The 25,204-nt window shown below is 37.5% G+C and overlaps 1 protein-coding gene across 5 annotated transcripts in view; it reads right to left on the reverse strand.

Moving 5' to 3' along the window:
* CHN1 (chimerin 1) overlaps positions 1-25,204 on the reverse strand; it is a 192,399-nt gene that overhangs the window by 55,750 nt on the left and 111,445 nt on the right. The window contains exon 1 of one of the 5 annotated variants that reach the window (XM_078071015.1): positions 24,829-24,852. The exons of the other annotated variants lie outside the window; for them this stretch is intronic. Coding sequence (XP_077927141.1) covers positions 24,829-24,837 — 9 coding nt within the window. The 5' untranslated portion in view covers positions 24,838-24,852. Of the gene's footprint in view, positions 1-24,828; positions 24,853-25,204 lie in introns of those variants that run through there. 5 annotated transcript variants of the gene reach the window in all.

Consider the following 25,204-nt stretch of genomic DNA (forward strand, 5'->3'; position numbering starts at 1 on the left):
TGAGTTCCCCTAAGATTAGGAACAAGACAAGGATATCCACTCTCACCCTTTTGATTCATTGTAGTGGAAGTCCTAGCCACAGCAATCAGACAAGGAAAAGAAACAAAAGGCATCCAAATTGATAAGGAAGATGTTAAACTGTCACTATTTGCAGATAACATGATACTATACATAGGAAACCCTAAAGACTCCACCAAAAAGCTATTAGAAGTAACAAATGAATTCAGTAAAGTCACAGGATACAAAATTAATACACAGAAATAGGTTGTGTTTCCATACACTAATAATGAAGTAGTAGAAAGAGATATTAAGAAAACAATTGCATTTACAATTGTACCAAAAAGAATAAAATAACTAGGAATAAATTTAACCAAGGAGGTGAAAAACCTATACTCTAAAAACTATAAAACACTGATGAAAGAAATTGAGGATGACACAAACAAATGGAACAATATTCCATGCTCATGAATTAGAATATTGTTAAAATATCCATACTTCCCAAAGCAATCTATAGATTCAATACAATCCCTATGAAAAAACCAACAGCATTTTTCATAGAACTAGAACAAATAATCCTAAAATTTGTATGGAACCACAAAAGACCCCGAAAAGCCAAAGCAATCTTGAGAAAGAACAATGCTGGAGGTATCAAAGCCCCGGATTTCAAGATATACTAAAAATCTGTAGTAATCAAGAGTATGGGACTGGCACAAAAACAGACACAAATCAATGGAACAGAACAGACAGCCCAGAAATAAACCCATGCTTAGATCTCCCATTAATCTATGACAAAGGCTATGACAAGAATATAACAGGGAAAAGACAGTATCATCAATAAATGGTGCTGGGAAAACTGGACAGCCACATGTAAAAGAATGAAACTGGACCCCTTTCTCACACCATATACAAAGATAAACTCAAAATGGAGTAAAGTAAACTCTAAATGTGAGATCTGAAACGACAAAACTAAAAGAAATCATAGGCAATATCTCTTTGACATTGGCCTTAGCAACATTTTTGTAGATGTGTCTCCTCAGGCAAGGGAAACCAAAACAAAAATAAACTATTGGGATTACACCAAAATAAAAAGCTTCTGTGTAGCAAAGGAAACCATAAACAAAATGAAAAGGTAACCTACTAAATGGGAGAAGAAATTTGCAACAGACATATCCAATAAAGGGTCAGTATCCAAAATATATAAAGAACTGATACAACTCAACATGAAAAAGCCAAATAATCTGATTTAAAATGGGCAGAGGATCTAAACAGACATTTTTCCAAAGAAGACAGATAGATGGCTAAAAGACATGAAAAAGATGTTCAACATTACTCATCATCAGGGAAATGCAAATCAAAACCACAATGAGATATCACCTTACAACTGTCACAGTAACTAGAGTCAAAAAGACAAGAAACAACAAATGTTGGTAAGGATGTTGAGAAAAAGGAACCCTCATGCTCTGTTGGTGGGAATGTAAATTTTTGGTGCAACTGCTATGAAAAATAGTATGGAGATTACTCAAAAAATTGAAAATACCATATGATTCAGAAATTCCTCTACTGGGTATTTACCCCCCAAAAGTGAAAACACAAATTTGAAAAGATACATGTACCCCTATGTTTACTGTAGCATTGTTTACAATAGCCAAAATGTGGAAGCATCTGTCCACAGATGAATGGAAAAAGATGTGAGACACACACACACACACACACACAATGGAGTATTACTTAGCCATAAGAAAAGAATGAGATCTTGCCATCTGCAACAACATGGATGGACCTAAAAGATACTATGCTAGGTAAAATGAGTCAGAGAAAGACAAATACCATATGATTTCACTTATATGGGGAATCTGAAAAACAAGACAAAACAAACAAAAGCATAAATAGACCATAAACAGAGAACAAACTGATGGTTGCCCAAAAGGGAGGGGATGGGCAAAATGGGTGAGGGCAAGTGGGAGATACAGGCATCCAGTTATGGAATGACTAAGTCACAGGGATGAAATGTACAACATAGGGAATATAGTTAATGGTATTGTAATACAGTAGTACAGTTACAGATGGTAGTTAAACTTGGGATGAGCATAGCATAACGTAGAGCTGTAGAATCACTATGCTGTATACCTAAAACTAATGTAACATTGTAACCATAATTCAATTAAAAACAAAACAGCTTTCCTAACCCCCAATATCAAGTTATATCATGAAGATTTGTGGATCCAAGCAAAGCTCACCCTAGATACACAGATTATTCATACCTTTTCCCCTGAATTATAATTTATAACCTAATTTCTCTCCATTAGAGCCAAGAATGGAATATATTCCAAGGTACTTAGTGACAATATGTCACATTACATTAACTGATAACTGCATGTTACTGTACTAGGAAATGCTTCAAATGGAGGATGTAGTTTAGTTGTTAAAACAATCAATAAGGTAGACATTATAATTCTCACTTTGTAGATGATGAGACAGAAGCTTAGAAAGGTTAAGTACCTTGCCCAAGGTCATTCAATATGTGGAAGGAGTAGGATTTGAACCCAGGCCTACGTGACTTCAAATTCTGTGTCTTTCCTCTAGAACTGTCCTGCTTCTCATATTATCTATTGTTAACATGCAATTCTGAAAGGCTATCATTTGAATAAATTTCTAGATCACTTAAATTCTGGTATTGTTCAGATCACCAGCTATTTTAGTACTGCTTATATTTGAATTTATAGTATCTTCCATATTCATCACTTAATCAAAATTTTCAAATGCATTTTAAGTCAAACAGTAAAAACATCTACACAGAACTTTATAAATTCCTTTAGTTATGTTGGGATAAATAACTTTTTATGTTGCACAGGAAACCCTTACATTTTGCTAGGGCTCTAAATTTTTATGCTACTGGCATCAGTCACATTCCTAACTTGGTCTTCATTACACAGCTCCTCTAGCATTAACATAAAATCCATCTAAACAGATAATAAAGCACATTGGTGCATTAACATAATATCCATCTAAACAGATAATAAAGCACATCAGTGCATTCATTTCAGTGTATAATAAATTTAAATTATACTAACACTGACACCACCAAACTCTGTATACTCTAACATGTTCCCTAACAGACTCATATGTAATAATTTTAAACACAGGACATTTGAAAACATAATGCAAACAAAAAAGTACAGCCCTGCATTCCTTATTCTTTCAAGAAACAACAGAAATGATCAAATTTTCCAAGCAACAGTTTTGAGGGAGTGTTTTGCACTCTGCACAAAGAACACCAGGCCCTGAGAGGGGGTGGAATGGCGCACAGCCCGGTTTCCAAGCCTGGCTCTGACTGATACCAGCCAACTCACTGAACTTTTCTAAGTCCTCGACTAAATGAACTCTGTGGTGTTCTCTATATTTGTAATAGAAAGTCAAAGGAAAAAGGAAGGTTCATACTCATTCAGCACACACGTATAAAGACTTGGGTGTGTCTACTAGGAAAGACCAGTTGGCCATCTCCAGTTCCCCACAAGGCAGCTCTGGCTGATTTACTATGGGATTTTGTCTGGTACCCAGTCTTATAGGCTCAGAAACTCAAGGTGATCATATCTATTTCTCAAGAAAGAGTGACAGTATAATACCAAGCTCATAAAACTGATAAGGTAAAAGCAGAATGACAGTCTAGTTTATAGTAAGGGATGAGATAGAATTATAATAAGGTGGGTGACCAACATTCTCTTTTCTGGTAACATACATATACTGGAAACAAAAAATAATTAGGGTGCTGATGAGAAAGGAATCAGAACAAGTGGAGTGGGTTAGATGAACTGGTACTGAATGTAGAGTTAAGCCATTTGTTCAATCCTAAACAATTAGGATGGCCCTGCTAATAGCCAAGAACATTTCACTGTCCAGTTGGTGGGGCTCCCTCACTTTAAATCAGTGCTTAGATGGACTTAAGCAACTTCCACTTCTTTGAGTCTTTTTCCAGGTGTCTCTTTATGATGGTTTTGCATATTTCTGTTCAAATATCATAAATGGCTATTTTAAAGTTAGTTCCTAAGACACAGTCCTAGGTTTTCACTTACAAGTTCATAAAGGATACTAGATTGTAGCCCTGATGTATTGATAACAATTTATATAATAGGTACTTTGGGAAGATAAAATAAATGGAAGATGTTTTCTTATCCTGAGGTATGTAATTACAAAGTAATATATACATGTAATACATAAAATTACCCATTAAACATTCTAGTCTAACACTCTTCAAGATTCAGCCACTGGCAACGATTGGTTGGATGGTGATGATCATAACAACATTCTTTTCTGGTTCTTCCTAATGAAAAGCTGAAACTGACCTCCATGGGAAATTCTCAGTTTTTCCGCCTCAATGAAACTGAGGGGCTACGTAGGAAACGTATCATTGATATTTTGACTTTTGTTTTACCCATATTTTTGGTATCTTTTATCTACAAGACTTAAAGAAACACTATTATTATTCAGTAACAACACAGATGAAATTAGAGGAGCATGAACACTTTATGAACAATTAAGGGACTTGAAATCCAGTGCAAAACTCTTGAATCACAGACGTTTCACTTTTACAGAAAGCTTTTAGTTATGTATTTGGAAATTACAACTAAAATGCCAACTCAGATCGATATTATTAGGAGTATTTTCAGATTTTAAACAGCCACGTGAGGCTATTTCAAGCTACTGCAGTCCAGTAAACATTTTGCAATCAACAGTGTATCATAATAAAAGTTTAGTTTTCTCATTCGTCCAGTGACTTATATGGACTAGGGTGGGATGAAGTCCTTGTGTTTTGGTTATTTTAAAAAGGACCTGTTACCAACTTACTTAAACTTAAGGTATAAAAGCTTATTTCCTTTATGTGTAGTCCGATTAAAATATTCTAATTATAATTTATTTTAATATTTTTAAGCCTCAATAAAGATAAATTCTGACACATGGTATGAAGTATATTTGTGAAGTTCAAACATACCTGTTTTGAAAACCTGTTTTTATTATTTGAAAATGACAAGAGTGGCCTGAAGGTAAAAAATTTAACTTTCATAACAATTACCCTGAGAAGAAGTGTAAGCATGAGCATAATTCATAGATGTGTTCATTGTTCACCTCAGTGCTAGACATTAATGTGTGTTTTTTTGTAATGACACTGCCATGTGGTGTGTTTTACATCAAGATAATGATGTTAAAAAAGTAAAAATAGCCTGTTTCTGGGCACTTTTTAAAATCAACCTTTTTATATCATGTCCACAGTATTTCATTTTCTGAAATTCTTGTTAGTTCAAAGGATCCTAATGAAATTAAGAGAAAACTTTAACAACCTCTAACTTAAAAGAGGTAGATTCTTTTACATATATATGTATCTTACGTATTCTTTTTTTTTTTAAGACTTTATTTACTTGAGAGAAAGAGAGAGAGAGAATGCACACGAGCGGGGGCGAGGGACAGAGGGAGAAGCAGACTCCCCGCAGAGCAGAGAGCCCAACGCGGAACTTGATCCCAGGATCCTGGGATCACAACCTGAGCTAAAGGCAGACGCTTAACCGACTGAGCCACCCAAGCGCTCCATGTTTTATGTATCCTTATCTATGTATATTCATACATATATATAGGTACATGTGTATATATATGGTGTCCCATATGGAGTTGGACATCTGAAAAGTAATCTCAGGCACATGGACCAGGCCCAGAAGTCATCAGTACATTAGTCAATAGGAGAGAGACTGCAATTAACTTCCTGCGAGGAGGAAGAAGAAAAGATTATAGGAGAATTTAACCTCCATCTTTCAGTGACATTTTCTTGTACTGAGAGGGATCTACCCTGCTCCTTTCCTCCTCCACAAAGGATAGGTTAATGGAGAATAATTTAAGGAGCAAGCGAAGATCTTAGGTTGAGAAGGTCAAATATTACTTAAGGCTCTCTAGCTAGCTTGGGCTAGAGCTCTACTACCTTTCCCACCAAAATGTCCCCAAGAGCAACCAACAGTGAAAGGGATGTGCAGGGACCCAGGGGGGGCTCTCTAAGCTCCCCCATAGCGTACCCATATAAAAATGTTTTCAAGGGGCGCCTGGGTGGCTCAGTTGGTTGAGCGACTGCCTTCGGCTCAGGTCATGATCCTGGAGTCCCTGGATCGAGTCCCGCATCGGGCTCCCTGCTCAGCAGGGAGCCTGCTTCTCCCTCTGACCCTCCCCCCTCTCATGTGCTCTCTCTCTCTCTCTCTCATTCTCTCTGTCTCAAATAAATAAATAAAATCTTTAAAAAAAAAATAAAAAAAAAAAAAAAATAAAAAAAAAAATATTAAAAATGTTTTCTATCAGTTACTACTGGGTAAAAGTGATGGTCTAGGAAAATGAGTCATATTCCTCTCTAGGCTTAGCATATCCCTGCCTTGCAGCAGGAAGCTCACAGCTGGTTTCAGGAGAGCAGGCCTGGGTGACTGAGGGAGGCCCAGGAAGATCCTTTTCAGCAGCAGGCCTGGTTCGAGGGTCATTTCACATAGCACAAAGTAATCTGTGAGGTAACTGGCTTCATGATCCTGTTCTAGTCTTACTTTACAAGAACTTTCATTACTGTATTCTTCTGTGTATTTTGGCTAAAAAAAAAAAAAAAAATTCCAAGTCTGGCTCTTAGGCTGTCCCCAGCTCAGTAACACTTACACAGAGCTTTAGATTCTACAAAGTGCTTTGTCACATAGACTACTGCATTGCATCCTCACAATCCTGTTCTTCAGAAGGAAAATTCTGTGATGCTAAGGTATTTGCAGATAATCAGTAAGCAAAGGAGCCATGATGGAAACCCAGGCCTCCTGACTTCACACTCTATTCTCTCTCTACTCTGCTCTGCTTCCCTGACACCAGGGATATGATCACTTAACACGGCATGAGACTGACTCTCACTTTAGGAAGGCCCAGGCTTACAAAGACCCAGAACCAAGAGCAAGCAGAAATATTTACAGCTGAAAATGACCACCCCCAATTCAGTTCTAAGCTTGACAAATGGTTTACAGATAAGTATGGTCAGCCTTGGTGATTAATTTCTGGCAATTAAAAGCCTTCTTCATTATTTAGATGGTGGTGAGTAAAGTTATATGTCGCTTTTAATTAGATACATGCAGACCCTTTGACAAATGTCTAACAGGGCTTCAAGGAGCGTTATGGAGCAGCCTGCTTTTTTTTTTGTTTTGTTTTTATATTTGTTTTTGCATTCACTGGCTTTTCGTGTTCCTTAAATAAAAACAAATCAACAAAATCATCCTCCAAACCAATGGATTGAGAGACTAGGCTCCAGAGCAACTAATTAAGCTGTCTTTAGAAAGAGGTAATTAAGCTTTCCATTAAAATTCCCCAAAAAGACATACATAATTTACAAGGTGGAAAGCCATTTCAATCTTATGGGTAAACAATTAACTAAGTCTTATATTGATAAAAGAGATTCCAAACTGGCCAATGCGGTGATTACATGATTAGATGCATTTTATCTTTAAAAGAATATAGTATAAAAAATTAAGAATCTGGGGTTCTGGACATGTGGCCTGAGAAAGTATAAACACTTCACAGAGCCCACTAATTCAGTAAAAGAAAATATAGAAATGGCCAAAGTATATATGTACAATACAAAGTTCTCCTAAATAGCTTTCATTCAAAAAATATTTTATTGAATATCTATGTTTTAGGCATTAGTGAAACTGGTGAGTACCAGAGAATAAAGCTCTAGCTATTTTCACAAGGACCTGATATTAAACAAATAAATACATACTTAATGAATCAATCATAATTGGGATAAGTATTGGATGAGTAGTGGATTTAATTCCATCGTGTTTTAATCCTGATGACCACATTCTTTTTTTTTTTTAATTTTTTTATTGTTATGTTAATCCCCATACATTACATCATTAGTTTTAGATATAGTGTTCCATGATTCATTGTTTGTGCATAACACCCAGTGCTCCATGCAGAACGTGCCCTCCTCAATACCCAACACCAGGCTAACCCATCCTCCCACCCCCTCCCCTCTAGAACCCTCAGTTTGTTTTTCAGAGTCCATTTTCTCTCATGGTTCTTCTCCCCCTCCGATTTCCCCCCCTTCATTCTTCCCCTCCTGCTACATTCTTCTTCTTCTTTTTTTCTTTCTTAACATATATTGCATTATTTGTTTCAGAGGTACAGATCTGAGATTCAACAGTCTTGCACAATTCACAGCGCTTACCAGAACAGATACCCTCCCCAGTGTCCATCACCCAGTCACCCCATCCCTCCCACCCCACCCCCCACTCCAGCAACCCTCAGTTTGTTTCCTAAGATTAAGAATTCCTCATATCAGTGAGGTCATATGATACATGTCTTTCTCTGTTTGACTTATTTCGCTCAGCATAATACCCTCCAGTTCCATCCACGTCGTTGCAAATGGCAAGAGCTTATTCCTTTTGATGGCTGCATAATATTCCATTGTATATATATACCACATCTTCTTTATCCATTCATCTGTTGATGGACATCTTGGCTCTTTCCACAGTTTGGCTATTGTGGACATTGCTGCTATAAACATCGGGGTGCACGTAGCCTTTCGGGTCCCTACTTTTGTATCTTTGGGGTAAATACCCAGTAGTGCAATTGCTGGATCATATGCTGATGACCACATTCTTTAACAAAAGTTGAATATATATGAAATCTATGCCCATGTCCTCCTTCCAAGCTGCTTCCTCCTCTCCCATTCCTTCTGAGACTCTCTCAGGTGACTTCTACACATCTCTCCATCCCAGATCTCTTTCTTCCCCCAATCTGGGAGTGCCTTCAGCAGCCTCTAACACTGAAACCACAGGGCAGTTTGCTGACCACCTCATATAGTCCTTTGATCAGAAATAATGCAAGCAGGGAGCTGCTGTTTATAAACATTCCTCCTCAGGGCACCTGGGTAGCTCAGTTGGTTAAGTGACTGCCTTTGGCTCAGGTCAGGATCCCAGGGTTCTGGAATCGGCCCACATGGGGTTCCCTGCTCAGCGGGGAGTCTGCTTCTCCCTTTGCCTCTCCCCCTCCTCATGCCTCTCTCTCAAATAAATAAAATCTTAAAAAAAAAATAAACGTTCCTCCTCAATCTGTCTAATAATTCCATCCATAGTTAATTTAAAAATTTTTTTTAAGGTTTTATTTATTCACTTTAGAAATATATAGAGAGAGATAGCAAATGGAGGGGTAGAGGGGCAAAGGGGGAGGGAGAGGGACAAGCAGACTCCACACTGAGCATGAGCCAAACACAGGGCTTGATCTCATGACCCTGAGATCATTACCTGAGCCAAAATTAAGAGTCGCACACTCGGGGCGCCTGGGTGGCTCAGTCGTTAAACAACTGCCTTCGGCTCAGGTCATGATCTCAGGGTCCTGGGATCGAGCCCCGCATTGGGCTCCCTGCTCGGTGGGAAGCCTGCTTCTCCCTCTCCCACTACGCCTGCTTGTGTTCCCTCTCTCACTGTGTCTCTCTCTGTCAAATAAATAAATAAAATCTTTAAAAAAAAAAAAAGAGTCGCACACTCCATCAACTGAGCCACAAAGGTGCCCCTAAAAAGTTTTTTTTAACTGAAGTTCAGTGTTATCTACAGTTAAATAGTTAAAAGCTTGGCTCCTGAGTAAAGACTATCTGTAAAAGATCTCCACTCACTTACTACAGTTATGGGACCTAGGGGGGAAGTTTCAGTTTCTTCACGTGTAAAACTGAAATGATAACAGTACCTACCTCATAGCGTTGTTGGGAGGATGAAATGAAATAATGTATGTAGAATGTATGGACTATATGTAAAGCATGCATTTTCAGTACCTAACATGCAGAGAGCTCTCCAAGACTAGGTGTTGGCGACCATACCAACACTGCTATCATCAGCAGCATCAGTCTTATCACCTAACACCGTGCTTGGACCAACGGAGGAGCTAAATGTTGAAAGAATAGAAAGAATAGAAAGAATAGAAAGAAAGAAAGAAAGGAGGGAGGGGAGGGGAGGGGAGGGAGGGGAGGGAGGGAGGAAAGGAAAGGAAAGGAAAGGAAAGGAAAGGAAAGGAAAGGAAAGGAAAAAGGAAAGGAAAGGAAAGGAAGAAAAAGAGAGAAAGGAAGGGCAAAGTTCATGGCAGTTGTAAGACTCACTGAATTCTTCAGACTCATAAATGAATGCCTGTCAGGATGACTCTAGCCTCCTGCCCTTGAGATATTTGATACAAAGAAAATGGCTACTTTCTTATAATGATCATTCCTTAAAATATCTTATATCATGGGTTTTTAAAAAAGTAACGGTTGGCCAGGGGTGCAAAGAAGAGGGGCAATTTAAATACTGTTTCCCCATTTGACAGCCAAAATGTATGCAAATATGAACTGAAAACATGTTAGGAAATTTGTGACAACACAGGTATGTTAGCAACACAGCTGACTAGAGAATGAGACTGAATTAAAAACATTTGTTGTGTTAAGAGAACAGGTGCCACCTGAAACATAAAGGGACGCTCAGGATTCATGACCTGCCGTTTTCAATTCTAAAGATGGTTGAAGCATTGTGTTTAAATGAATATGGAAGACCAAAACAATTATTATTGGAGGAAGAGTGCAAAGTGCAATGAAAATTTATGGATGAATAAACCCCCTCTGTAATGATGTTAGAAAGAAAAGGGAATTTGCACAGTATCTACCATTAGTAAGCTTAAAGTTCGATTATTTTCTTCCCAAGAACTCAAACCCACAACTTGTTATAAAACTGCAAGATGAAACTATTTTCAAACGCGTGTCTTAATAAGGAAGACATTAAAATAAGAAGTATGATATTTAAAAAAATAACTTGCCTAAAATATCTCCTCCTGCAGGATCAGCTGTAGACTTTTTTCCTTTGGATGATTTTTGTTACATTTTTTTTCACTGTTAGAAATATCAAACCATGTCATCAGTTGAATAATGTTTCCTTGTTGTTTCCATTTTTAAAAGAACCCAGTCTTTGAAATATCAAGTACAGCATTTAATGCATTATTTTATACCAATGGTACTGCTTTTAATGAACAACAGCATGTTAAATTAGTTACTGTGGATCACATATTTAGACTTTTTTCCTCCTAACTCTGTCTCCTCTGTTGTTTTTGCTGTAAATTACATTAAGTTTAGAGTTTTACACCTCCACATTTAAAAAACTCTCCAAAAGAGAGTTAGTGTCATTCAAAATGATGTAAAAGGTATGTGGATTCCTTTTAGGGATGGTTTTCTTGAGGGAAAGTATTGTTAGAGTTGCAAGCTGAGGTAGCTGCTTTTTCCATGGAATATCATTTTTAACTTGGAAGAATAATTAACATAAATATTAGTTATTTAGACTTGGCATTTTCTCAAAAATGAACAAAGTGAGCCAGCCACCTCAAGGAAAACAACTGACTGTCAATGATAAAATTCAAACTTTAAAGTGAAAAAAAAGAATTTTGGCAATTCTGTATCTGTCATCCTGAACATATCACCTGTTTCCCACCACTTAAATGACTTTTCTGATGAGATCAATGATGATATTAACAAATGTGATTTTTTGATATCGTATAAAGAAATGTGTCAATGTTTAGAAGATATATAGAACTCAGTGAACCAATATTTTCCAAATGACCAATGCATGATACTACAAAATCATGCATAGTTGGAAGATCCAGAGTTCAAAATAGATCAATGGATTTTAGTGTAACAGAATAAGAAATTCGTATTGTGAAGGTTTCAGCTAACACCACTGTGAGTTAACCTTTAAGAAATTGTCACTTATCCAGGTATATATACACACAGACACACACATGTGTGTGTACTGCATATATATACACCACTTATTCAGGCATGCATGTGTGTGTGCACACGCACACACACACACAGAGGCACATAAATATACACACACACAATGGAATATTACTCAGCCATAAAAAAGAATGAAATCCTGCTATTTGCAACAACATGGATGGACCTGGAAGGTATTATGCTAAGTAAAATAAGTCAGAGAAAGACAAATACCATATGATTTCACTTATATCTGGAATCTAAAAAAAAAAAAACAAAATAAGTGAACAAACAAAATAGAAATAGATTCATAAATACAGAGAACAAACTGGTGGTTGTCAGAGGGGAGCAGGGTGGAGAAATGGACAAAATAGGCGAGAAGAATTAAGAGGTACAAACTTCCATTTACAAAATATATAAGTCAAAGTACAACATTGAGAATACAGTCAATAATATTGCAATAACTTTGTAGAGTGAAAGATGGTGACTAGACTTTTCATGGTGATCATTTTGTAATGTAAATAAATGTTGAATTACTATGTTGTGCACTTGAAATGAATATTATTGCATGTTAAGTATACTTCAATAAAAAAACACATTACCATTTATGTAGTTTTGGTGAGATATCAAAGACAAATATCCACAAATATCTGAAAAGCCTATTTAAATACTCCTTACTTTCCCAAATGCACCTTATTTGTATGAGGTCAGATTCTCTTCATATGCTTGAACTAAAATAACATATCACCACACGGCGTGCCTGGGTGGTGAAGTCTGTTAAGCGCCTGACTCTTGCTTTTGGCTTAGGTAGTGATCTCAGGGCCCTGGGATTGAGCCCCGCGTCGGGCTCTGCACTCTGCACAGAAACTGCTTCAGTTTCTCTCTTCCTCTCCATCTGCCACTGCCCTCCACCTCTCTTGCTCTCTCTCTCTCTCTCTCAAATAACTAAATCTTTTTTTAAAAAGTAACATATCACCACAGATTGAATACAGAAGCATTTGAGAATCCAGTAGTCTCCTCAGTATTAAGACATTAAAGAGGGGCGCCTGGGTGGCTCAGTCATTAAGCGTCTGCCTTCGGCTCAGGTCATGATCCTAGGGTCCTGGGATCAAGCCCCACATCGGGCTTCCTGCTCAGCGGGAAGCCTGCTTCTCCCTCTCCCACTCCCCCTGCTTGTGTTCCCTCTCTAGCTGTGTTTCTCTCTGTCAAACAAATAAATAAAATCTTTAAAAAAAAAAAAGACATTAAAGAGATTAACAGAAATGTAAAAAATACCACTCTTCTAACTAAATTTGTTTAGTAAAATATGATTATCTTAATAATAATGCTATTATGTTAACATGCAATGGGCTTATTGTTTTTTAAATGAATTACCAGACATTTAAAAAAATGTTTTAATTTCCAATATAGTAAATGTCAATAGGTATGACCCAAAATTGTTGAGGTCTTCAACAATTTTCAAAGTGTAAACAGCTCCTCAGTCCAAAATGTTTGAGAACCACTAATCTAATCCATTACTTATAATCTTTACTGTGCAATGGGATCTCACACACACAGTCTCAGTCTCAGTCTCTCTTTTGTTCTCTCTCTCTCTCATATAGAAAGACACATATATTGGGGCACCTGGGTGGCTCAGTTGGTTAAGAATCCGACTCTTGATTTCAACTCAGCTCATGATCTCAGGGTTGTGGGATCGAGCCCTGAATTGGGCTCCAGGCTCAGTGGGGAGTCTTCTTGTCCCTCTCCCTCCCGCTCTGTCTTTCCCCCACCCCCACCTCCCGCTCACACACACCCTCTCTCTCTCTCAAATAAATAAATAAAATCTTAAAAAAAAAAAAAAGACACATATATTAATGGGTGTCTGGACCCCATACTGAATCTACTGAATCAAAATTTCTGCAACCATCTTTATTGTATATAAAGTTTCATTTGTGAGAACTTTGATCTGATTTGACTCTGATCAAAAACTATTTATGACTGCATATTTTAGAACTTCCCAAAAGTTTAGTTTATATTATTTTTTCACTTTCATTACTTTATTTCTCAAAAATATTATCATTAGTAATAGTATCTTTAATTTTTTTTCTTTCATATTTATGAATGCTAACCCTTATTTATTGTTACTGGTTTCCCTGCTTCTAAGAGATATCACAGAAAATGATACCATTGTCAAACTGTGTTAAAAAGACAAGAGGGTTTTTGTTTGTTTCATTTTTCTTTTTATGTTTGCTTCTAAATTATAATAAACTCTCTATAGTTTTACATATAGTCTCTAGAGTACTGATTTGAAAAACACTTCAGCTGCCTTCACAATCTTATTTATTTAGGAGGTGACTGTCAACTCAGAGGTCTTTTGTCAGTTTCAAAGAGCTAAGTAAACTTCAACTTTGACAAGGAAATGTTAATGAGCACTTTGAAGACTGAAATGATGAAAACCTGAAGATGTCAATGTAAATTTAAGTCAACTGTCGAAAATGTAGAAGTGTGCTGACTTTTCTTAAGTGCAGCATGCTTATCCTAAATCTTAGTTGCAAGTATATTTCATTAATACACAAATAAGCTATGTTAATCATTAAATGTGGTCCGATCATAGAAACTTTAAAGAAATTTATACAGATTCCATTCTATTAAATATACTGTGTTTAAAATTCACACGTTGAATTATTGATGGTTTTGCACATTTATGTATAATTACACTATCACATAAGTTTAAAATCCTTTCTTGGGGTGCCTGGGTGGCTCAGTCATTAAGCATCTGCCTTTGGCTCAGGTCATGGTCTCAGGGTCCTGGGATCGAGCCCCACATCGGGCTCCCTGCTCGGCGGGAAGCCTGCTTCTCCCTCTCCCACTTCCCCTGCTTGTGTTCCCTCTCTTGCTGTGTCTCTCACTGTCAAATAAATAAATCTTTTTAAAAAATAATAAATAAAATAAGATAAAATAAAATCCTTTCTTATTTTTGTTGTTGTTCCTATGAAAGGAACAAGAGTATTTGGATTTGTACATTTTTGTGGTAAAGATAAAGAAAGGAGGTTAGTGCAAGGTTTTCTTATTCTGTAAATGGGAAACTTTTTATTCTTTTAACATTTGATAAGTTTATTAAAAATAAAAAAGCTGAACCTAAGCATTGCAGTTCTAGTGTGATAAGCCTCCGTGGGTGAAGGACCCATCTAAACCGTGCCTCAACTGCCTTTGGGCAGGCTCCAAGGTGTTTTAACTTCTTTTTTGAGTAATCCAATTACTCAAAATATAGTAATCTACTTAGTTTAAATACTGACACAGTCCAATGTTTCATCTCTATGATGACACCAAGGGACATTTGGTGGAAGGGTCTGGTTGTCCTTTGTGATTTCATTCTTAAAAATGAAGTATGTACTATTAAAACACATCCCTAGAATCCCTTGATAACTCTCCATAAACCTATCATCCCCAAACATACCCATATTATTATAATACCTACCCTCAAAAGGATTGCTATAACGATTAAAGCACATAATCTGGTGAAGTACTCAGCACACTTTCTGACGTATAGAGGCCCAATAAATGTTAGTTATGTCTATTATTATTTTTAGTTTTACAACCCTTAGACATGTTTATTAGGGAGCTAGAAGAGACCTTCAATTTCCTGAGGCCACAGGAAATTACGTCACTGGCTCAAATCCTACTTAGTATCAGAGCCAAGCCTGTACTTAAATCTGCATGTTTTCAGCCTATCTTCCTCTTAGAATAATAAGTTCTCAGAAGTATAGAATCTTAAGTCTGAAAAATCTCTTGAGGGTTAACAAAGAGTACTTATGGGTTGTAAACCATGACAGCTAGAAGGAACCTGAATGTCAGCTATGAAGCTGAGTTCTTCATCTCAGGCCTGAAGAGGTTATGATGTGCTTAAAGTGACATCATTAAAGTCATAAGACAAGCAGACATCCTGTCCCAAGGGATGCCCAATAAAAAAATTGTTTTAGGTGTGTGCTGGAACGGCTGGATAAATAAGAGATAACATGATAATCAAAGCTCCCTTTGAAATACTTGTTTTTGAGGAGCAAAGGTAGATCTTTCTGGAAAACAAATCTCAAAAAATAAGGAATTAAAGAAAGAAATAGCATAAAGAGAACATTTGAACCAGATGCTGTGGACTGCTCCAAAGCTATGATCAAACACTAACATACATGGTTACAGAAAATCTTTTATGAGTCTTAACACCAGATCAAATGTTAAAGATCCATTACTATTTAAGTTCTTTAAATTTTTTTTACCTTAAAAGTTTAGAATATTTTTTTATGAAACCAAAAGTAAAAAATTAAAAACACTTGTTTAGAACCTATTATCACTATGAACTAAAAAAATGTATATGAAAAAAATTACCCCCTCCTCAGTAACAATAAATGCTGCTTCCAAATAAAAGCATTTGTTACATTCACTAATTAGGCAAAGGCATTTTAGGGTCTCTACCTATAAGAGACAAAGGGAATTCCCTATTCAAATTGAAATAAGTGATAATTAGAAAGTTATGTACACAAGATATCAAAATAGTTCTGGCTTAAATAATAGTTAACAGTTGTGGATAGTGGGGCTACGGGTAATCCTCTCTTATTTTTTTTTTTAGTTCCTATTTTTCAAATTTTTTATAAAGAACATGTATTTCTTTAAGACTGGGGGAAAAAAACGCTCTTAGATTAATTTGATATATCAACACACGATTCCTTTTTTAAATTTCAGAATAGTTTTAGGGGGCGCCTGGGTGGCTCAGTCAGCTAAGTGCCTGCCTTCGGCTCAGATCATGATCCCAGGGTCCTGGGATTGAGCTCCGCATCAGGCTCCCTGCTCTGCTGGGAGTCTGCTTCTCCCTCTCGCTCTGTGCCCCCCTCCCACTTCATGCCCTCTCCCGCTCACTCTATTTCTCAAATAATAAATAAAAAAAAATTTTTTTTAATTTATTTATTTGACAGAGAGAGAGAGAGCACAAGTAGGCAGAGTGGCAGGCAGAGGGAAAGGGAGAAGCAGGCTCTCTGCTGAGCAGAGAGCCTGATGCGGGGCTCGATCCCAGGACCCTGGGATCATGACCTGAGCCGAAGGCAGCTGCTTAACTGACTGAGCCACCCAAGCGCCCCAATAAAATACTTTTTAAAAAAGAAGAGTTTTAGGTAACATGATTGGACTTGTTCACACACTCACACACACACACACACACACACAGGTATAAATATATACAGGCATAACATGGTGAACTAGTCTGTGTAAATAAAACATTTCTACAATTCTCTATGTTTTCACACTCTAGTACTCTCCTCTCTCCACCATTACACCCAGTCCTCCCAGTCTTAAGAAACACTAGACCCCCGCAAGGTGGCCAAAAAACCATGTGGAATTCCAAAAGAGCGTCACAAGAAAAAAGTCTTTGAGCTCCTGAGACCCGTTTGGCTTAGAGAACAGTTCCAGATCACTGGAAAGCCTACTCTAGTCAAACTGCATTGAAATCGATTACTAAGATTAATATGCAAATGATTAAAACTATCTTTAAGAAATTAGAGTGAAGTCAAGGTTCTGTATCTATTAGCATTCCCCTCATTCACTCATATACCAATAGTTTGGTCTGAGGGAGACAGGAAAAAACTTAAAACTATTTCTCCAGGAATTTATACAACCCACAGTCCACACATGGGAGCCTGTTATACAAGAGAGTATCAATCTTCACTTGGGACTGGGCAGAGAACTCTAGACTACAGGATTCTTGAGTGGGTTGTACCTGCAAGCTTTTAAGGATCATAGGGAGAGATATCTAAATGCTGTAGTGGTCTCAATAAAGCTGAAAAAAAAAATGCTCAGGGGTATTCCACAGGGAATTCTGCAATCCTAGCCACTGCCACACACAATGCCTTTTCCCTTCTGAGTAGACCGAAAGGAGGGAAACAGAAATGGTAGTTTTTCTCATTGTGATACTTGGTTCTACGTGGTACAGTACACATCCAGAGAGTTGACACTGTCAACTGTGACTGACGAACATCTGCTGTGGGACCTACTCCAGAGAGGAAAGGCCAAGAGACAGCCAGTGATCAAAGGGGGGCTGGCTGAGGGCTTCTGGCTCAGGTCCAAGATGGAGCAGAGCAGAGCAGATCTTCTTCCCTGAGAATCCTCTCTCATTGTGGACCTACATTTATTTTCACATTAAAAAGTGAAAAGCCCATGACAGGACTGATGGTTATAGTGTCTTGCAATCCGTACTACACATCAATAATTCTTTTTTTGCCCATATTTCCCTAAAATAACATGACCTGAGAAATGTTATATCTAAAATTAAGATAAGAAAGGTATTTAATAAGATGATGTATTTATAATAAAGAGACAAAATGAAGGTAAAAAGTGCTGTAAATGTGGAAAACTAAAACATTAAATAGAATGCCGCCTGTCACAGCAACACATTACCATATGATCCAGTAATTGCACTACTGGGTATTTACCCAAACAATACGAGAACACCAATTTGAAAAGATACGCACCTCTATGCTCATTGCAGCATTATTTACAACAGCCAAATTATGGAAGCAGCTCAAATGTCCACTAATAAATGAATAAAGAAAATGTGTTGTACATATATATATATATATATATATATATATATATGTATACGTGTGTGTGTGTGTGTGTGTGTGTGTGTGTGTATAATGGAATATTACTCAGCCACAAAAAAGAATGAAATCTTGCCATTTGCAACAACATGGATAGATCTAGAGGGCAAAATCCTAAGTGAAATAAGTCAGTCAGAGAAAGACAAATACCATATGGTTTCACTCACGTGGAATTTAAGAAACAAAACAAATGAATAGGGGCACCTGGGTGGCTCAGTCGTTAAGCGGCTGCCTTCGGCTCAGGTCATGATCCCAGGGTCCTGGGATCGAGCCCCGCATCGGGCTCCCTGCTCAGCGGAGAGCCTGCTTCTCCCTCTCCCTCTGTCTGCTGCTCTGCCTACTTGTGCTCTCTCTCTCTGTGTTAAACAAATAAATAAAAACCTTTAAAACAAAACAAAACAAAAAACAAATGAATAAAGAAAAAAAGACAACCCGAAAAACGATACAGAAACTATCTCTTAACTATAGAGAACAAACAGATGTTTACCAGAGGGAGGTGGGGGGTAGTGAAAGAGGTAAAGGGGATTAAGGGTACACTTTTTTTTTTTTTTTTTTTGAGTGAGAAGAGGCAGAGGAAGAGGGAGAGAGAGACTCTTAAGCAGGCTCCATGCTTAGCACAGACTCCAACTCAGGGCTTGATCTCATGACCCTGGATCATGACCTGAGCCAAAATCAAGAGTAAGATGCTTAACTGACTGAGTCACCCAGGTGCCCCAAGGGTAGACTTATCTTGATGAGCACTAAGTAATGTACAGAATTGTTGAATCACTACATTGTACACCTGAAACTAATAGAACACTGTATGTTAACTATACTGGAATTAAATTTTTTTTTAAAAAAGAAAAAGCTTCCTAAAACAAACAACAAAAGAAATTATCAAAGATGATACTTAAGTTGTAAAATTTAGGTCATCAGCAAACCTAGAGCATTTAGTGAATTTTCACTGAATGGTTTTAGAAGCTAGGGAAATATGGAGGATAACAGAGCTGATTCATTTGAGTTACTGAACAAAACAATGAACTAACGTAGCAGCACACCTAAAAGGAGACATAAACAAGGGTATGACAAGTTGCCATTATAGATGTCTAGAATTTCTTATTGAAAGAATCAATTTTTGCAATATAATGCCCAGGTCTGGGCATTTCTGACCACATGTAGTAACTCAGAGAAGACCCAAGAAGAGTTAAGGACTAACTTATGAGGCCACATGAAAACAATTAAGTTCTCATAACTTGAGTAAGGAAAGGCTCAGGGCATGGCTATGATTTCCAGTCTCTGAGAGGTCTAAATATCAGAGAAAGAGAAAGGACTCCAAATATAAAGGGAAATAGGATGGAGCGAAAAACATAAGATGAACATTACAGATCCAAATCATTTAGCATGAGGTCTAATACAAGGATTTATTGAAACTGGAAAGTTTTATTTTAGAACTGCCCACAGAATTGGTGTGTGGGCAACATGGGAAAGCCAGATTATTGCTTGATAGTCTCAACTTGTTTTGGACCCCAGAATTGTTACTCCTAAAGCCACCAGAGCTGATTTCTGTTTCACGAAGTTAAATGGATGGGCCACCAATGATTATTTCCCCACCAAAATGCTAAAGACTCTGAAAAAGCAATTGTGAAAGAATTTCTAATAGCTTCCTTTTCCAACCCTCAAGCCAGTAATTTAAGATTTTATTTGTTTAATTGGCTCATGTACCCAAATTTTCCAAAACTGCAGCTGGCTTGGTGAATTACAATTTGGTCTTCTGTTGGCCTGGTTTTTGGAGCTGAGGAATTGATGTTTATCTTCCATTTTCATCTTTCCATCTGGTTTTCCCTAATGGCTTTCAATTACTAATTCTTTTTGTGGGTGATAAGATGGAAGAACAGATGAGATTGATGCAAAAAATGTCCTGGGCCCCATTTGAGTTTTCTTTAATTATTTTGAGATTCTCTTGTGGGGTCTAGATTGTCTCCAACACATAACTGATAACTATAAGTTTGGGGAGATGCCACTCTACCCTTGGCTTCTTTGCATATATCCCTGAAGCGGTGCATCTAGCCACCACCTTTCACAAACTATTTCATGTCATAAAGACAATTTTTCTGTACCTCAGATGTTTTGTGGAATTAGGAACATTCTAAGGATTCTGAGTTCTTAAAGGAAAAGATATAGAGTAGGAAATCAACTTGAATTACTCTACTTTCCTTTCTCAGTGTCAGGACTGATTATATTAGGGCCTTGGATTTGGCTAAATTCAAAAAATATACTCATTTGTTCATGTGGTTAGTCAACAACTTGTATATAAAATCCAAGGTGCTGAATCAGAGGTGAAACAATACTAGGGGACTTAACCTGGAGTGGAGCGGAGTGACAATGAAACTGGAGTGGAATGACAGAATGTTGTATTGATTTCTGATCCACAATTCTGAAAAATTAGTGTGCTTGTCTACAAAAGTGTCTTTTGTGATCTGCTGGGCTATTAGAGAAGCAAACTCAAATCAGAGTAAATCCAACTTAGTACTTTCTGAACTGTAATACTGTACAGATTATATGGGCAGGTTGCCTCTTGCTATCAATATGCCTAAGTGCTAATTAAACAAGGCAGAAACAATAAAAACATTAACATGTAAGTTCTTTGAGGCAGGGCTTATATCACGTACATCTTTTATCCCTTCCAGAGCCTAGCCTGTTTCCTTACAAACAGGAGTCATGCAATAAATGTTTAATTAAATGCAATTAATTTTGATAGGAGATGAGTTAGTTCATGGAGACGAAAGAAGAAATGGGGATGATATTTCTGCAGTGCTTTTTAAAAAATATTTTTTTTATTTATTTATTTGAGAGAGAGAGAGCACAAGCAGGGCAGAGGGTGAGGGGGAAGCAAACTCCCTGCTGAGCAGGGAGCCCGATGTGGGACTCGATCCCAGGGTCCTGACCTGAGTCAAAGGCAGACGCTTAACCGATTTAGCCACCCAGGCACCCTGCAGTGCTCTTAACTTATTTATGTTCCAAGATAACTCTTGAGTAACAAAAAGAATTTATTTATATAGACAGCTCATGGAAGACTATCTATAAAATGAAGTGTGAAGATGTTAAGGCAAAGGAAGGAGAGGGTTTGCCTAGCTGGAGTTAAGAGAATTGTTAGAAGTCAGGGGAAATCTGAGAGATGCTAATGGGATGCACATTTAATAAAAGTTCACTGGCAGGCGAAGAAGCCGGGAGACTTTACTTGTCTTACATTCAGGAAAAGTTAAAATACTGGTCAATACTAAAATGCAAATAACCACAGAAAAATAACACTTTAGCCTTAAAATCCTAAGCACATTATTGGGCAAAGACACATGCCTCCTGATTAGACACAATTAGAGGTGTCTCAGCATTACTAAAAGAGAATCTCCACTATTGGATGAAGGAATTAGGAGCCATCTGATGTTATCTTGTGAACCTGGAGGGCACTTTAAGCAATGAAAATATGCATCTTCAAGAGAAACCTGAACATGGTGTTTCCAGCATGGGCTGGGGGAACAGTACTCAGACCCACGAATGGGCATCTGGTTGGTGATCGCTCTGATCACAAAGTGCAATAATGTATCACATACAAGGAAGACCACTTTACAAAATTTCATGAATACTCATAACTACCAGTGTAATGGAATCCATAGTCCTCATTTTAGAGACTGAGGTGAATTGAGACCCAGAGAGATTTAGGGCTTGTTCAAGACCACACAAATATATACTTATATACTGACTAGATTTTTTTTAAACTCTACTTGATTCTTTTTTCTTTTTTTTTTTTTTTAAAGATTTATTTATTTATTTGAGAGAGAGACAGAGTGCGGGGGTTGGGGCAGAGGGAGAGGGAGAGAGAAACCCAGGCAGATTCTGCGCTGAGCTCGATCCCATGACCCCGCATTCACAGCCTGAGCCAAAACCAAGAGTTGGGCGCTCAACTGACCGTGCCACCCAGGCGTGCCATAACTCTTACTTGATTCTTAAGAAGGATATTGACAGAGGACAAACCCACTATTAGAAGTTCTGCAGGGCAATTGCAGTCTTCCTCATAAATTGCCAAACTGATTTTGTAATATATGTGCTGCCGAAGCGAGCACTAAACTGACTTCTTAATACAAATAGGTGATCCTGGGCACATCTGGCATCTCTCCAAGGGCCTATGCACCCCTGGAATGACCAATCCTAACCCTGAACAAGCCACAGGGGAAACGTGAGCATGGAAATTCAACTAGGGAAGAGAGGGATGGATGTGGATAAAGGCAGCGTTAGGAAGGAGATGAACAAGAGGAGCACAGGTTGGGGAGGAATACAGAAGGGGAAAAAAAGACAGGTCTTAAAGAGTGGGAAAGCACAAAATCAAGAAATCAATTTTCTATAGATTGCTTCATATACATATAAATATATATGTGTATATGTATGTACACACACATATATATGTATATTTTAAGCAAAGTAAAACCATTTAGAAGAGTTGCTTTGTGGCAGAATAAGACAATTAGCAGACCAGACCAACTGTGCCCCATTCAGCATTCCCAGGGACATGGAGTCCCGTCACTTTATGGAGGTAACCTTTGTGACAGGGCCCTGATTACAATTCAACTTCAAATTTCACAAGGCTTTTCAATATATTCTCAGTCTGGTGATCCCCAAAGAAGTCTTTAAAAAGTGGAATTTAAATGTAAAAGAAATTCCTTAAGAATAAATTAATATGACAGTATGCCAAGCATCGCAACCATCCCAAACTTCCAGGGGAAGAAAAAACCACACACACACAGACACACACACACACACACACACAAACACACACACACACACGGGTCATTTGGCTTGGTGCAGTTCCATAAAACCAATAAATGGATTCTGCACACCCTTGCCATCGCAGGTCATTCTAACATGTGAGAAAGTTTCAGGGATTAGAAGACTAAATCCAAAAGTAAAGAGGTTCTGGCTAGATTCAGAGTTCTGACTCATAGCACACGTTTCTGAAATGCAAATTATATATTTGACAGTTTATATTATTAACAGTTATGAGGCATTTTTTAAAGCATGGCCTTGAAGAATTTAAAATTACATTAATAATAAGTATAAAATCATCATAAAAATTGTTGCATTCAGCCATTGGTCCAGTATCTGTTGAAGTGAACATACTATATTTACTACTTGGAAAAAGAAACTATTCAAATATAGTTCCAAGATAAATTTTTAAAAAGCCACTAATAAAAGCTGAGCTCATGGCCAGTCTGCATGCTAAAGTTAAGCCATTTTAGAAGAGAAGGAAGTCTGGCTTTTCAACATGCTGCAACTTCATGATTAAATTTCAATGTTTTTTGAGAAAAATTTTAAGTTTTAGACTGATATTACAAGTTAGAGAAACAACTTAAACAATTTTAAAAAATGACATAGATGTCACTCAGAAAAAAAATTTCCCCCCTCACAATAGGCCATGAAATTTTCGAGGGACAGCTAAGAAACTTCAGGATTCACTTCTTGTGGCAAAAGAACTTTATGGCCATAAAACCATCTTGACAACTTTCCACAAAGCTCAGATGCTCAGCTTACACCTTAAGGACTGAAAAAAAAAATACACATGTAATTCTCATCCTTCAATTTTAGAACAAGGGAAGATCTTAAGAGATCATCTGGTCCAAAATTTCCCCAAGTGGATTTCATGAAACATTATTTTCCTAAATAATTTTCTGAATAGTGGTGGGGTGATCCAGATGAGTTTGGGAACATTCTTGGAGAGTCATAATACGTGTTAGGTTATTAGTGAAACTCAGAAGCCCAAAGAAAAGAAATAGGTAAGTTAAAAAAACAAAACAAAACTATTTTTTACCAAACCTATTTGAGCACGGGGCCCTTTCTGCAGCAAGTAATTATAATGAAAATCTTGTAAAATTACTGTCTAATAGAAAGCCCCTTCTCTGTGAAGAACCTGAAGCCCAGACAGGCTAGGGGATTGTCCCAAAATGATACAATTCATTGGTGAATAAGCTAAAAACAGATCTCCCTTTCAAGACCCAACTTCGGTGCTGTTTCTAGTACCGTGTTCTCTCTCTCGTACAATACCTACACTCCCTGAAGGATCACAGACTATAACAAGAACCACATCTTGGAGATCATCTCTCCAAAGCCCTCTTGTTAAAGATGGGGAAATACAGTCTCAGAGAAATGAAGCAATTTGCCCAAAGTGACCCATGAAATCAATTCCTGTAGTAGAACTGGAAGCTAGCTCTTAATTCCAACACCAGACACCTTTCCACAGCAGCATACTAGCCCCTGCAACATCAACACTTTTTGCCTCTGAGGAAAAGGCAAACCCCTCACAGACAAGAGGGGCTTTAGCTATTCAGGACCCAGTAAAATATTTATTAAACCATACTTGTGGCAAGAGATATTTTAAATCAATTAAACATGATTGTCTTTACTTACAAATGTCATCAACTGTGACAGGGAATCAATGTTTCAAGCTCTTGAACAGGTCATCATCCCTGTCCTGTTGGATGACACCTATAAATAAAATAAATCTATTTTTGAGTGAGTAGATTTTAAGCCAACTAGATTTAAGATGCATGCAGTTTAAAGCAAAGAGTAATTTTTAAAGTGATTCTTAATCATGTACTGCTGGAGAGAACTAGTTTCCAACGCCAGCTATTTCGCTCTATGTGGCTATCACTGGTCATCAGCACAAGACAATGCAGGCGATGTAACACGTAATGTTGCCAGAATACATGGGCAATTATGGATCCTAGAGCTAAAAGGGTCCTCTAGGCATTATCTACCTCAGTGTCTTTCCTTTGTGAATACT

The sequence above is a fragment of the Halichoerus grypus genome, chromosome 4 (genome assembly GCF_964656455.1).
Source record: "Halichoerus grypus chromosome 4, mHalGry1.hap1.1, whole genome shotgun sequence".
Taxonomy (NCBI): Eukaryota; Metazoa; Chordata; class Mammalia; order Carnivora; family Phocidae; genus Halichoerus; species Halichoerus grypus.